General features: G+C 37.0%; 1 protein-coding gene across 14 annotated transcripts in view; it reads right to left on the bottom strand.

The window, feature by feature from the left end:
* Nucleotides 1-16,348, bottom strand: part of SORCS2 (sortilin related VPS10 domain containing receptor 2) — a 594,922-nt gene that overhangs the window by 93,108 nt on the left and 485,466 nt on the right. For all 14 annotated transcript variants that reach the window (XM_072037800.1, XM_027457435.3, XM_027457437.3 and 11 more), the window contains exons 6-8: nt 10,186-10,250; nt 7,917-8,035; nt 3,766-3,855 (exon numbers count right to left, since the gene is read on the bottom strand). In XM_072037800.1, the coding sequence (XP_071893901.1) occupies nt 3,766-3,855; nt 7,917-8,035; nt 10,186-10,250 (274 nt within the window). The remainder of the gene's footprint in view (nt 1-3,765; nt 3,856-7,916; nt 8,036-10,185; nt 10,251-16,348) is intronic.

The following is a 16,348-nucleotide window of genomic DNA, read 5'->3' as shown; positions in this document are numbered from 1 at the left end:
CAGTCTGATGGTTCCCACTGAAATTCAGTGGGATGAAAAATTTCAGAGCTGTGTTCTTAAATTGTGTAGTATCTAAAATATCTGCTATAATGTAAATATAGCAAATCACTTTTAGAAAATGGATCTTTTACAGAAGGCATTAACATCACTCACATCTACTGCTGTTCTAACGGATGTCTGGGTTCCAGGCCTTCTTTGTGAAATTTTCAGCTCTGCTGTGTGCAGACACCAAAGCAACTTCTCTTGGAGGCATCATCAAAATGCTAAAAGGATACAGTTTATTTCATTCCACTCATTGGGCACTGTCTCAACTAGGAACAACACAAAAACCCCTTTTTCCAAATGATGCAGTCATCCTATTCCTAGCTAGCTATTGACTGTATCCAAAATGAAACCATTAGCTTCTAATTTATTTATTCAGCCAAGCCTGGAGTTAATCTGCTTAGAAGTTTAAAAAAAAAAAAAAAAAAAAAAAAAAAAAAAAAACAAACAAACACAAAACAAAACAAAAAAAACCACACATTTTGCAAGAATTAAAGAATTCAGGATGCAGCACTATTTCAGACAACAGAAAGACCAGTGAGTTATGACTGACACTGAATATGTCAGAAATGTACTCAGTAAGATCATATGCCTAGTAAATTAAGTATCCTTTGCACTTGGATTTTAAGGCTAAAAATGATTATTAAATCCCTTAGTTTTCTCTCTTTACTGTCTTTCCAACCAGAGAACTTCCAACTATTATTTCTGCACAACTAACAAGACACAGGCAGAGCAAATAACTTATGTATGGTTAGAGCAAATCCCCCAGAAAAGCACTCAATTATTATTTGAAGACTTCAAAACCTAGAATATCTGTCACTTTCCTTGGCACCTTTTCAAATAATTAATCACCAATGCTATTAAGAAGCTCAGCTGAGTTTCTAATTTGAATGAGACTGTCTTCAGTTCCCGTCTATGGGTTTCTCTCTCTACAAAAGCACTTTAAGACTCTTAAGTATTTTCTCCCCATAAGGAGACTTCACTATAATCAAATTGCCTCTTGACCTTCCTATTTGAAAAACAAATTATACTTTTCTTAAGGCTGTTTTTCACTGCACTGATCTTGTTTGTAGGGTGGCCCCACAAACACTACAGAGATCACAGTGGGCAGAAGAGTGATAGCAATGAATGACTGAAGGGAACTTCTTAAACTGGGTTTGCTGCCAAAGAAAGCTCCATGGGACTGTGATCTAGGTCCCGCACTGTGTGGTTTGTTTCTAACCCTCCAATAACATTTGCTGCTGTTCTTCACAATGATGCAAGCTCATCTACTGCAAGCATGGATGACTACAAGAACTAAACAATTCATTTAGTTCTTGGATTATGACAACCTCCCCCCATTTATTAAGATGTACTTGACAGCTAGATCTGAACCAAAATAACACATCCTTTGCTAATATAGTGTATGACAAATATTGATATTTAAATGAGACATATCTTGAAGGAGGTAAAGTCTGCATCCTGCTTATTATAAATAATTAACTTTCTTGAATGCCTGAAGTACTCATCCACATAGAATAAAAACTTCTGTCTGTAATCATAGCACACGGTGCAATGCTCACAGACTTAAGTTAGATGTCCATCTCCTTTGTGATGGCAGTTACAGGAAGCACAAGATGTGCTGCAGCAGATTACTGGGAATCAGAATGAAACTGCAGTGGAAAGGTACAGATTTGGGGGTTGGGACTAGATGAACTTTAAGATCCCTTTTAACACAAGCCATTCTATGATTCCTGAACAGGCCATGCAGAAGCACAGGAAGAAATGCTCTTCCATACAAGATTTCTACCCTTCCAAGCTCCAACCAGCCTGACCTTGAGCACCTCTAGGCATCCACAGCTTCTCTGGGCAACCTGTTCCATTGCCAAACAAATAACTGTTTTGCAACATAAATTAGAATTGTCAACACTTGCACTAATGTGCTGACGCTTCTTCAGGAATTCTGGCAAAACATTCAAGACTAAGAGAATTTTACTTGTTTTAATTTATTGACAATTAACATGTTATTAATTACCGATTTGGGTATAGAGAAAAACAAAGACAAACCAACAAAAACATTTAAACACTGATGTAAACACCATTCTTCTCCTATATCCAAGCTGAGCTCATTCAAACACCTCTTCTACCCTCTTCATAGCCTCAACCTCCTTGTTTCCACTTTGTGTTAATTTAGTCCCACCCAGGTACTTCAGAGAGTTATTGGGTTGTTGGACTCATCAGCCTTTTTTTTTTTTTTTTTTTTTTCTCTTTTCTTTCCTTGCTCATTCCTTACTTTCCTCCCTTCCTCCTTCCCTCTTTGTTTCTCCTGTCCTGGTGTAGGTCACCCATTCACCCATAAGCTGCAGTCATCTGGGGATCCCTGCCCCAGCAGGAGTTGCTTATGGGCTGTAATCTCTCAGGATGTCCACATTCGGAACATTTTAACATTTACATCTGGATATTCTTCTGTTGTTTTTCTAATCACAAATTCCTCCAAGAAAGCATAAAGGCTGATGGCCTTAAAACACTGAAATAATTATGTGGAATGGTTGATATATTTACCTGTCCCTGGCTATCCCTTTCTTTTCAAAATAAATAAACAAACAAACAGCCATCTGCATAATGTTACTGAGAACATAGCCAAATTTCAGATCCTTGTCTAAATAGTATCTGAGGATTTGATTTGAGGGTTTTGTTAATACGTTGTATATTTGAAAGCAGAAGTCTTCAGACCATCACTTAGTTTAAAAAACAAAATAAAAATAAAATAAAATAAAATAAAAAAAAAACAACACTAAAACAGCATTTAACAAATTCTTTGCTTTGTAAAAATAACAAAACAAGTAAATACGGTGTACTCCTTTGTCCTTTACTACTTGGGCAGTGAATTAACCAATGCATTTCAATACATGTAACAATGATATATTCTAGTTCTCTAATATGTAAAATGAAGGAATCCTAAAGAATCACATGAAAAGAGAGAGACATCATGAGGTTGGGAGAACAATTTCTTGATGGAAGCAAGGTGAACTGTGAGGCCAGATCAGGTTAGCTGGGTTTTATCCAGTGAGTCTTTAAAACCTGCAAACTATTTCAGTTCAGGATTGCAGATGCTTTCTAACTATACATAAAAACATGAAACATATTGTGTGCTGTACAAAATTTCAATTGCATCATTCAGACTGCATGTAAATATCTGTCTGTGCTTTACTGCACAAATATAGAAACCTTGTCACTATAAAAATATGCTGGACTGAAGGAATCTCACAGAAAACTCTGCCATTCTGTTAAGTAATTAAAGTCCATATTGGGATTCTTTAATGAAATAGAGACCCATCCACTGCTAAATTTCTCCTATATTACTATTCATGCTTATACCAGAAAACACCATGTGGAATTAAACTGTAATTGATTCTTGAAAGAACACTTGCTCAATATCATTATATTGCCATAGGGTATGTAGCACAGCTTCATGGAAGCAAAGCTCAGAAACTATTGTGGTGACTGACGATGTATAAGCTATCCTATGTTCTTGTCCTCTATGGTTTATAAGCTATTACTTTCCTAGAATAAACATGCAGACAGTAGGGGAAGAATATATCAAAAATGGGATTTAGAAATCCATTTCAAGGAGAAATTATCATCTCAAACTAATGAGGTTTAAAAAGAAAAAAAGGAAAGTTAGTTTACTGTGAAAGTGAAGAAGAAAAATACAGAAGTAGAAATAAAAATGTGTATACTCACTTTTGGCAATGCATATTTTGGCAACTTCATCTGTACAAAGCCATTTCGACGGTAAGATACGTAATACTTTGTCCGATTTGCTGATGTTGTCTATACAAAGGGAAAACAGAACCCTGTGATAGTTGATAGTTTATATTAAATGTAAAGAGGAATATTTTGGAAGTTTTGTTTTTTTTTAACCTGCAATTGAAATATATAGCTATTACTTCCATTACATAGGATGAATTTGCACATTATTCTCCTAATAGGATAAATAAAAGCTGTGAGAAAACAGACTCCAGGTAGACTCAACCCCCTCTCCCCTTCTTTAGGAAGAACAATGAGATTTACCTCCCTCTTTTTGCCAGTTCAGCTACCTTGAGTAATACCTGAGACTTCAGCATCTCACTGACCTCAGTCCTTTTGATATCTCTGTACACTGTTCTCCCATTGGCCTTCCACATTTCTGTCCTTTTGTAGAATCCCTGGCAGCAGGACCCACTAGACAGGAGGCAGGGAGGTGGCACACTGGCTGTGAACACCAATACCTCAAGGGCAAGTGGTTCTCCAACAGCCCAATTCAAGGCAGTTCATAAAGGACTGAATAACTCATGCTAACATTGTACCAAGTGTTCACTGTATTTGGCTAGGATTTTCTGTACAGGATAAAACATTTCCAGTGCAAGATGCTGACATACAGCATGGAAGATGATACAATTCCCAGTTCATCGGTCAGTCGGTTTGAAAACCAGTTACATGTCCTGAAGACACAATTCTACACTTATATAGACAGGTAAAACATATTTCAACTGCTTTCATGCATGGAACTGAAGACAGATTAGGTTTTATGTAATATACCTGGGGTTTTATGAAGATTTCCACCAAAGCAAGCAAACAAATGCACATTGAAAGGAACACCTGTGTATAACTATTATTCATTAGCACCCATTTCCCCTTTTGCCCAACACAGTGGCAATTTTAAGACTTTTATGTAATTCCCCAAAAATCAATGCAAAATTTGTTCCAAAGGACCCAAAGAAAGATTCTAAATAAATAAACACTTGAAAATATTCATCAGCTTTTTTTTTTTTTTTCTCTAGTCAGAAATGTAATGCCAAAACCTCATCTGACAAAGTCATTGTCATTGTCATGGGGAAAAACATTCCTATTGTGGTCTTTCACTTCCTCTACAAATATGGATCCTGTCTAGTTCAAGCAGTCAAATGAAATTTTACTGAGACGGAAAGATAGAGGAGGAGATGCCAGTTTTAGAGGTTAACGTGAGCACGTCTTCATTCAGTTTTTCTACTTCACCCTCCTATATAAGTCATAGCAGAGCAAAAGAAGAAAGCAAATGGAGTAAGCTGATGGCTAAATGAAAGGTAGAAATTCAATGTAATTTATGAAAGAAAGGCTTAAAAAATAACCTCATTCAGGGAAGATACATCTCAAATGAAGATTCATTGTTGATTTCATAATACTAAAAAGAGTAAAAAATCCAGGTTTTGCAGTTAATTGCTAATATTTAAATCAAATGGTGTTTGCCACAACAAACAGCATATTTGGCTGTAGGCCATGACATACTTAAAATATTACGTGTTTATAAAAGGAACCTGATTAGGAGAACAGCCTATCCTGGAGCAAATAAACTTGACTTTTCTTGGTAAAAAATGAAGTTGATGCATGTCAGCAGGTCCACCTGCCTGAATATTTTAAAATTATCAAAGTATTTAACACTGAAATCACTTTCACGCTTTCTTTAAACCAGTCTCATTTTTTGTGGTAGAAAGAATGTGATGCCCTTTAGGAATGTGATTTGTTAAATGATGGATTAAAGCAAAAGGTTCACCATTTATTTAATTAGTGTTAAATATCAGTCTTACCCATCTTACAATAGCCTTCATGTTCATTATGCATTTACTTTATGTCACTCATTTTAAATGACTAGAGATGATGCAAGGCAGCGGAGAATCAAAGTTGAAGCAGCTAGTTGTGTCAAGCCCCACTGACATTAAAGGCTGGTCTGTGCTTCAAACAGTGTGAAAACTTTAATCCTGCTAAAATCACCTCTGAAACCATATGGCTGACGGTGCAAACTGAAGGAAAGCAATGAGCATTGGAAAGCTGCTGATCTTCATGGATATAGACATACTAAAGAAATTAGGATGAGAATTACCTCTAAATTGGTAAAAGTCTGTGAGTGCGGACAGGATTAGCCCTGCAGACTGCAATGCTCTGATTCATAGGCACCAGGTTAGAATGGGTGAGCGATGCCAGGGGCCGTACGACTGTCTCAAACTCATTTTTGCACAGATGACTCTGAGACATCTTTTTGGCAGATATTGCTATGATATCAAGAGCAGTCCCTGGTCTGATTATAACTTTCATAGCAATACTTCAGCCTAGCTAAAAAATGAATTTTCATTTTGTTTCAGAAGTGTGATCTTTCTCAGATGCACAGCTGCTGTGTGGCTTCACTGGAAAAGACAAAAGCAGTGTCCTGCACCACATCCCAAAGGTGGCTGCACTTTACATACGACTAAAGAATCCCACCAGCAATACCTTCTATCCCTCAGTAATACAGACCTGGCTAGCTGTTAAACAGTTAAGCAACAAGAGAGATTTATTGTACATGCTGTGATTTACTGTAATAAGTCTGAAAGGAAAAGACTAGACATGTTTCCCCTTTATGTGGGAACTAGAGAATACTACCCTTTTATGTTTATCTCTCTTCTAGGCATTAATATGTCTCAAATCTACAGAGACTATGTTACCAATGGCATAGTTTTGCAAAAGCAATTGTCTGTTAAATTCATGTGTACATTTCCAAGTTGGAATTCCATTTCCTGTTTGTCCATGCCTGCTATAAGACAGAACAACAACAGCTCCAGGTGCGATTATACAAGATGTCTGGCAATACACATATGTTTGAAGAGGAAGCAGTCTGTGTTTTGTTGAGTGCAGCAGCCTGGAACTGTATGTGGTGAGATGCACTTTTCACCATCTACAAACTGGGAAACGGATTTTAAAGCGCACCTTGTGGGAGCCACAAATAGTAATAGCTTTGAATAAAATGGGTGCCACAAGTTCTAGACCTAAGCTGAAAACTGCCCACTCAAATTCAATTTTTTTTTTTTTTCCAAATCCAATTTGCTGTTTCTGTGTGGGTCCTTGCAACTGCTGTGTTGACTGAGAGGAGTGCTTCTTTCATCTCTATCAATTTACAAATCCTTTTGGAAGAAACAACCACAAAAGAGGAAAGCTGCAAAAAAGCCAATCTAATGTACACCAAGACAGTGGTGTGGAGAAGTATCCACACATAAAACTGTCTTTCTGCAGGAGTCAATAATCAGACAAACCTTGTGACAAGCAAATCATATCAAAATAACAGAAATATAGCCAATCACTGGGGAAAGTACACATGACCTCACATGAAAATCATGAAAAACAAGTAGGATATAACCTTTCTTTGAGAAGTTTGCAGCTCTGGCAGATTCAAATCCTGATGACTCCCAGGCACATTAAATAATATTTCCAGCTAGGCCTAAGTTGCACTTGGTTGGTGCCATAAGGCTGACAGAGCTCCCGCTCAGGCTTGTGCATGCAGGTTTTTTTTATTTTGGAATGAAATAATCCCAATGGAATTTGGATTATCACAAGTTGCTCCCAAGCTATGGCCATTCCAAACTTTTACTTCCTATGCACAGTCATGTAACTTCTTTCCCACCAACACCTCTTCACAGGAGAATCCATACGAAGAAGTTGAGCCACTACTCTGCTAGTGGCTTTCCTTAGATGCTCTTAGGAAATCTTTTCATGCTACACAAATATGGAAAGAACCCACAAAAAGTTGTAACCCCAGAGGATTGTTTTCTGCCTACCATACAATAGTATTTATAAAAAGTAATTTTGAAACACATAAGCCATTTGAAAATTTCAGTCTAATTAAAGCTAGGTCAGTGATGAATTAAAATCAACTGGATACACAAGCAACCAGCTGCACAAATTAAAGATGATATTTTTGTTGTTGTTGTTCCATGTAAATATTCATAAATCATCATGCATATTCTGGAACAGGTTTCTCCATGCTCCTAAATTACAGTTCTGTGGTACTGTCTAAAATTTTACTTCGGAATTTTAAAATTGGTTGTCTCCCTAGAAAGTGGCTTTACCTGAAGAAATATGTAGTCATCCTGCACAGTCAGGGAATCCCGATCAGTGCTACCAGCAAACTGGACTGTCATTGTCTTATCAGAGCAATTCTGCATCTGGCAAGTGATGTAGCGATAACCTGAGGGAAGAGAGACAGAAACATATGACAGGGCTTTGGAGGTAAAAGGAAGCAAGCAGTATAAAATGTTATTCATGTAGGGAAAGTGCTGCCTTTGCCAGTTGAGTTAGTTGTAATATTATATTAAGCCTTCATACAAGAGTTTTTCAATTTCTAATGTACTGAGAATACATTAAGTGCCTACAGTTCAGATCATTCATGGGCGGTAGCCTGTCCTCCAAATTTTGCTGGTCCAGAGAGATTAGGGATTAGGTGAATGAGACTTTCATAGGTGGGGATAATAGAAGAAGCCTCTTTTCTCACTTAACCTATGCACATAGCCAAATCACTCATTTGTAGAAACGGCAGCCTTACACAACATAACTGAAATCGATAGATCAGCCCCAATATAAAACTGCGATGAGTGAAATGAGAATCAGACTCAGTTAAATATACAGCATATGGAATTCTAAAGGCTATATTCAAAGCCCTGTAGAAAAGTTAACACAGTATTAGAACTGCTTTGTTGGGGCAGGACCTCTGTACTAAGAGTTAATACCTTGTTGAAAAAGCCTGCACTGATTTGTATCAGTGGAGGCTATGGCTGCTCTCTTCCTGTCCAGTTAGCCATGGACAAGGAACATCTTTTCTGCCTGAGTAGTTAGGAGAGCACTGCTGCATCTTTAATGCAATCTGCTCCTATGAAACCGGGAGAGGAGAGCCAATATCATATCTTAAACCAGCTGCAGCCCAACAACCTTCTCCTAGATTCAAGCTCACCCTCCAGCACAAGCCTTTGAACACAAACTACGGCTGTCATTCCCAAGTGCAGTGAGAAAATAGTTATATGAATGACCCCGCGTTCAGATCACTAATGGTTTCCATGCTCCAGATAACAGTGTGAAAGAGCAAACAGTGCACCCCCGCACATGTCCTTTGTTACTTTTGCAGTGATAGGAAATGCATTCCATACTTCATGGATTTTTTTTATTAGAAAAGGCCAAACCAGTGTGCTAAATACAAATATTTGTTTTATAATCTGGATCTGTTTAAAAGGCAGCTAGAGTCATTCCAAGTTCTCTTACTTATTTCCAAATCATCATCACAAGGATATTTGAGCAAGCATAGCAAAGGGCCCTCATAAAGTCTTTCACCTATTTATAGTTCATAGGACATATATTTTAGTGCTTTATCAGACAGGTAGTACAAAGATACTGTTTCCACTAAAATCAATGGCAATGCTTGTATTGACCTTAAGTGTGGTTAATTGAGAACCCAGCCAGGCAGTAAATATTTCATTATATTTTCTCATTTTCTGCTGTTTCCTTTAAATTATATATATATAAAAAAAATCCATCCAGCTCCTAAACAAACTTCTTACAATGTCTCTACACAAAGCAGCTGATGGGGCTGTGAAGGGCTCATATAAATTATAAAAGATTTAGGGAATTTTTCATCCAGGTTTCTTGATTTTTTTTTTTTTTTTGATTTTTTTTTTTTATATAGAGCCGAAAAAAAAAAAAAGGAAAACCTTCAGGGATCAAGGAAAGTCAAACAGTGCATCCTTTACAATTAATTTATAAGACTACAAAGGAGCTTAGATGACCTGATTCAAGGAATTAAATCATCTTTCAGGAGGAGTACAATTGGCAAAAAGAAACCATATAAACTTTTTGAATCATGGTGACTTTACTGCATCACATCCTGACTGCTGATCTGCTTTTTCATTTATTTTGCTTTTGAAGTCTCAGAGTATACTAGATGCTGTAACATGAGGAAATTCTGGGAGACAGTGGTTAGTTCAGTAGGACTGACATATGCAACAATTCACTTTAACAGACATTTACCCAACACTACCACTGCATTGCCAGTTTTATTCGCAAATCAGGAAAAAATGTTCAATGTTTAACTGCCAGAACAAATTGCACTATTAATGGAAGCTTTCAACAGAGCATAGCGTCTTGATGTCAATTCATTTTAGAGTGGAAAACAAGTAAATTTTAAATTATACTATAGTTTTATATAAAAGGACAGCTTTACTGACTACAGATAAACAGAGCAAGAATCTGACTTGTACTTCTGACTAAAAATCAATCCAAAAAGTACACTCTAAAACAAAGAGAAATAACTATACCCTAGGGAATCAAATGATAACGTTTTCATTTGCATACCTCCACTGGGGTCCTGGATTTCCATATGAACTAAATCAGGGTCTCCATCAACTCCAGCAACGGCCCTGAGAACATAATATAATCAAGTTATGCAGAGCCAGCTACAGAATTGTAATTATGTGGATGGAGGACAAGAGAGGATTTCATGCTAACCAGCTTTAACATTCTTCTAGCTGGGAAATTAAAATAAATCCCATTTATAATGTCATATTACTAACATTAGATGAAAACATTTTTTTTCTGTACTTGATATTATGTTTTTCTCCTTAAATTTCTTTAAAATACCTCTTACTAAAACATGCATACAAATAGGATCCTAGTATCAACTGGAGAAAAGAACCAAAATAGTTATGAAATTGGAAACAAAACTTTATAATCCCAAGTTTATACATAAATATATACAGATACATGTGCACTCATATTTACTGGCAAGCTTCAGAGCATCTTTTTACAATTACCTCTGACATTTGAGACGACAAGGCAGATTTGGGGCTAAAGGAGACTTGGATTCCATTCTTATTAGAAATACCTTAAACTTGACACATCCTTTCCATAACTAATTGATACGTCATTGGTAAGTATATTGAAAAGGAGAGTAGATTCTACTTTGACAAAGGAAGAAAGCAAAAAGTAATTTTGAGAAGGATATCCTGAAAAGGAAATTCAGTCAGAATTGATCAAAGCACAGCTTAACTTTGAAAAAGTGCACAGGGAATACAGGCTGATTTTCTCCTAATATTCCCCATGTTAAATATACTTAGCCAAAAGATGAGCTTTCTACCCTCAGGGCTCCCATCCCAACCTAGGGACAGCAGCCACAGCTGCGCTTTTTCCTGGCCCTTACTTTGCCATTAGTCAGGAAGATTCTGCAGAGATAGCTTGGAGCTGACACTCATGCTGTCACAAAGCAAAGTAGAATCCGTCCCAACTCCCATGTAGCTACATCACTTTTCACAAGGCTCTTCAATGGCAATGTGTGTCCACTGAGTCAGTAAGACGCGAGCTGAAGACATTCAAAGGAGGTGCACTGAGTAACAAAATGCAGCTGGACTCAGGTACTAAAAAACCTCATTACAGTACTTAGAGAAAAGGGTCATTTTGATACAATTATTAATAATCAAATGCAATAAAACTAATACTTTGGATTGAAATTACATCATTGTTTAATGATTTTAATGACATTGATTTATGAGGAGCGGCGAAAACCCAGACTCAGTAATTGGTGGCTCCTTGGGAATGCAGGCCAGGGGGAAGAGACTGGATGATTTCCACTGCTGCATAACAACCAGAAATAATCACATTGCTGTTTTTTTCCTAATAAGATAAATGATCAGTCTGAATAAGGAAGGGGAGGGGGAGTGATGAGCTCTGCCAAGCCATGAAATGTGAAGGAAACTTCTACTAGGAATTTTTAATAAATGCATGGACAAGTCCTGCATTTTCTAAGAAATTGTGCCTCTGAAACACAAACTATTAGAGCATTTTGGAGAAAATACATCAAGTCAGAAAAGCTATTATATTCACTGAGGTCTGATAAAAGTGTATCTGAATGGGGCGGGGGTGAGGGGAGATCTGTGGACTACTTTTTTCAGTGTACATTACCTATTATAATATCTATTTCTTCTAGATATTCACGACATACCGAATCAAATCTTCTATTTAGTTTGCAGTCAGCTCTCTAAAGGAAGAGAATTACGGTTGTTGAATACTTTATCTTTTGTTCTAGACCACATGCAGCTGAACTACAAACTAACAGAAACTTTAGGGTTGAAGTATTTTGAGGCTCAACCTGACTTGCTGATTGGTACCAATAATACAGCTTTGGGGTATTTGTGAAAAAAAAAAAAACAACTCCTATGTCTATAACTCATTACACATGATTTCATGAGCACAGTTAGAGATACACGTCAATACCTTTACACACTTCTTTCAATAGCTCAGAAGTGAGAATGATCTGTCTATCATGTTCCTCCTAACAGTGGCAGCTGGCACAAATAGAGTCTAATCTCATTTCCAGTGTAATCATTTAGTGCAAGAGGTTGTAACCGATCGGTGTTAATGAACACCACATGTACACAGAACATGAAAGCTTCCAACCTGGACTACATCTCTCCTTTAGATTTGTATTTCAGTAGGTGTGAAAAAAAATCACAAGAAAAGCTTTTTAAAACCCAGTCAGGAAAAAGTAATACCTCTTTCCCCCTGAAGTTCACACATTTCCCCTATTCTCCCTTTTGAAACTATGCTTCATTAAACAGGAGAACATTCATTAAACAAGAAGGTAAGTCCTCTCTTCCTAAACCAGCTAGATCACCTCCATTGACACACAGAAGGTTTAGGGTGACAACTCCATGTTGCAATTTGACAACCATTTCTACTCGTTATTCTACCAGATTAAGCCACCTCCCTGCTGTGTTCCCAGTGTTGCCTCTCCGTCACCACCTCAGTTGTTCCACTGAACCAGTCAGGTCCCAGTGGTTGGAACTATCTAATTTAAAGGTAACCCCACAAAGACAGAAGCCACAGAGCTGTCAAAAGAAATTATCATTAAGCTGTACCCATAGATATCTCACTTTAGATACATCAAATATGTGAGTTGTACTCTTTAAGTGCAGAGTTTATTCATTCTGAGAGGCAAAAAATAGGTAAATAAAATAAGGAAACAACTTCATTTTTTCAAAGCCAGGTTTTGTGTTTTATATTATTCTAATTGTACAGATGGCTCTCTATTTACTCACTGAAGATGTTAAACCCTCAAAGTCTACTTTTGAACATCAACTATAGAGCAAAGTTTCCCAACTCTGAAGTCTTTTTGCCTATTTTTACAAACACTTAGGAACAGTCCTTTTCTCTTTCATTGAAAAAAGACCCATCTATTACGGCTACTAAGAAAATCTTCAGAATGGAGTATAGCTAATGCAGAGAACTTGAAGCAATATCCCTGAAGAATAAACTAATCCATTCAGTTCAGTGAAATCCCCTGCCAACAGTACTTTAAACAGCAATATCGTGATTTCAACTGTGTTTAAACGATGAACCAAAGGAAAAAGGTGTATCATACTAGGTGTAACATACTACAGGGCTAAACACAGTCCATCTGCTCATGCAATATAGCTTTCGTAAAATGATAGGCAAAAACCATACATACTGTAAGTGATCCACTTAAAAGGAAGGCTCAGCTATGCTTTTTCATGTTGAAGGAGAAATCTAAGCTTTTTTTTTTTTTTTAATGTATTTTCATATATAAAATGATTGCTACCACAACACAGATATATCATATCAGTGTGAGGATTATGTCCACACATCTATTCACAAACACAGCTCACTGCTCCTGAGCCAGCTCTGGGACAGGATCTCTTTCATCTTACAGACACAATGTATTACAACAACTTGTAATTCAACAGCTTCTTCCTTTTTTGTTGTCATTTCAACATTAAATTCTATTTTCAAATAGAAACTTAAGCTTTCAGTGCAATGAGCACTTTCTTCGAAACCCTTTTTTTTCAATTTCAGTTTTTACAACATGCACTTAAAATTTCCACGGGCGGGGAGAGGGAGACCTAAAAACAGATTAATTTTAGATCAGACAAATTTTCCTCTATGAAAATAAATATCTCTTCACCAAATACACTGTTCTGATTAAAGCAAGTGCAACATGCCAGCACTTCAGATCACATTACAGTGTGGTTACAACACTTCAAAATGAAAATAGACTGACTTGATTGTAGGGTGTTGTGAATATAGGCAGTCTCAATATGCTTTTTCCCTTTCCTGTGAACACAAGTTTCCATCACCCTCCCTTGTGCTAGCACTCGTGCTTGTCTGACACCATGCTGAGCGTCTTGGGAAAATTAATTCAGCAAAATGTAATTTGGGGAATTTGGGGGATTGGTTTTCTGTTTTTTAAGCCACCTCACCATGAAGGTAGTTGACCACCAATCCTGTAGAAGAAAAGCAGCGCCTTTTGGTGGTGCACTGATACAGGGTTGCTGTGGTGCAGCCATTGTGCATGTCTAAATTTATTTATGTCATAAAGCTCATAAAGATGCACCTAATAAAGTGCAAAGCAAAGGAAAAACAGGACACTTATGTTTCCATATACAAGGTAGGGCTGAATTCGGCCTCTTGAGGGGCACTACAGCTCTTTTTATGTATATGTTGCTTGAGACTTTAAAGTTTCAAAAGATTAGCTTTTGCATGACCTTCACTTTTCTGTATTAGTGCTCCACCAAGACACAACACCAACTTGCTCAGCATTACATCAGCATAGAAATGGTGCGATGGAGTGGTCTAATAAGATCTCTGCATCCGTCTTGGTCTGTGTATAAATATATACTCCACGATACAGGCATTTAAAATTTTATATTTTTAAATGACAATGCTAAAATTCTAAGAATTTAAAATTTAGGAGTTCTTCATTAAGAATGCAAGTTAGCAGACATTTGGCATTATTTTAATAACAATTTTGCTTTTATTCAGCTCTCTTCCTCATAAACTGCCCCAGTAATTTCTCATCCCAGTTGTATGCAATACTAGAAAAACATCAATGCCTACCTAGAATTTGGTATTTATGTAATATACACAAACAAAAATTACCACTGATGTGTAGTAATGCATATCTCAAAATGTGAATTGTAAGCATCAATCCCTTATGTGGTAATTATGATTTCATATTTTACTTCTGAGGCAGAGCAGTTGTCTATGGGCACTAATCAAGTAGAGTCTGCTGTGGACATGCATCTCCCTCTCCTTCCAACAGGTCCCTTCATTGTTAAATATTCAATCCAGTTCACTTGGATGCATATTGATGAAGTGATATCTTCAAATATACCATCTGAATCCAAAACCAAATCAAAACAAATTTGCTTGCTGATGTGGCTGAGTCCCCAGTGAAATGCCAACTGAAAACGTACACGTCTCTTTTATTTGCCCCTCTTATCATCCCTTAACATGAACTTTACCCAAAAGGTAAGAAGTTCCCACTTTACACTGACTGATTTCTAGTGATTCACATCATTGGTTTAAGGGTACTGTCTTGCTTAGAAAGCAAGTCAAAAGCATGTAGATGCTTTTTCTGAGTAGCTTAAAATGCAATTGACTCTTGGCAACCTGATTACTCAGGGAGACAAAACCGCAATTTGATTTATATAAGCTAAAGTTAGTAGATTACAACTGATTTATGTTTCAGGCCTTGCCTTCTTCACATCTCTTTGAAAGATGCACCTTCAATGACTCAGTCAATGCCTTGCACAGCCAGTGTTGCTCCTCATTTGCTCCCTATTCCTAAACACTTTTTATTAAAAAACGTTTTTCCTGCCACCCTTATCTGAACAGCAGGGCCAAAGTGGTTTGTCATCCCCATCACCACACAGATAGGAATAGAAACAAATATCATCCTGAATGCTTAAGTCAAACGTAAGAATGACTGCCCACGCAGATCCCCTGGCTTCCCACACAAGAGCCTTTCACACAAAATTCAATGTTAAAAGCTCAATGAAATCTTCTTTCCATTTCTCTCTCCTTCAGGGCATAACACCTCTAAACTCCACTCTTTCACCTGACACTCAAATAGGCAGGAACTCGCTACACTTGACATTAATGGCTGCAACTATGATTGATTGCTCATGTGGGATTTCATGATAAGAACAGAACTTTGGTCCCTGGAGAACAACCGCTCTACCCAAATACACTCATCATTTTTTTATTTTTATGTTTTCACCTCTCATGAAAATGGAGAACTGATCTCTAAAAATAAGAGTAATAGATACCTTTCACATTGGATCCACATATTCTAGTAAGCTGAGGATAAATTTCTAAGACTCCAGACAAAATCATAATGAAAGTATGTTGGGCTTAATTCTCTGGTAATTACTGCTTCAGGACTTACTGTCCTGGGGTATATTTGTGCTGGTGTAGACAGCTGATTCACAATCTGTTCTTCTCTTATGTATTACTAAGCTCTATTTTAAGAAATCAAAAGGAACTTAACTGGTGCATAAGCCTTAGGGACTGAAAAGAATAGCAGCAGAGGTAGAGGAATCCCAAACTGCAGAATTCTTTCTTCTTCTAGACTATTACCACATAATATACTTTTTTTTTCCTCTTTTTTTTTTTTTTTTTTTTAAATGGGCTTGATATATAAAACTAATATATCCTGTGATGT

Source organism: Anas platyrhynchos, chromosome 4 (genome assembly GCF_047663525.1).
Source record: "Anas platyrhynchos isolate ZD024472 breed Pekin duck chromosome 4, IASCAAS_PekinDuck_T2T, whole genome shotgun sequence".
Lineage (NCBI taxonomy): Eukaryota > Metazoa > Chordata > Aves > Anseriformes > Anatidae > Anas > Anas platyrhynchos.
This window is presented reverse-complemented; position numbering and strand designations above follow the sequence as displayed.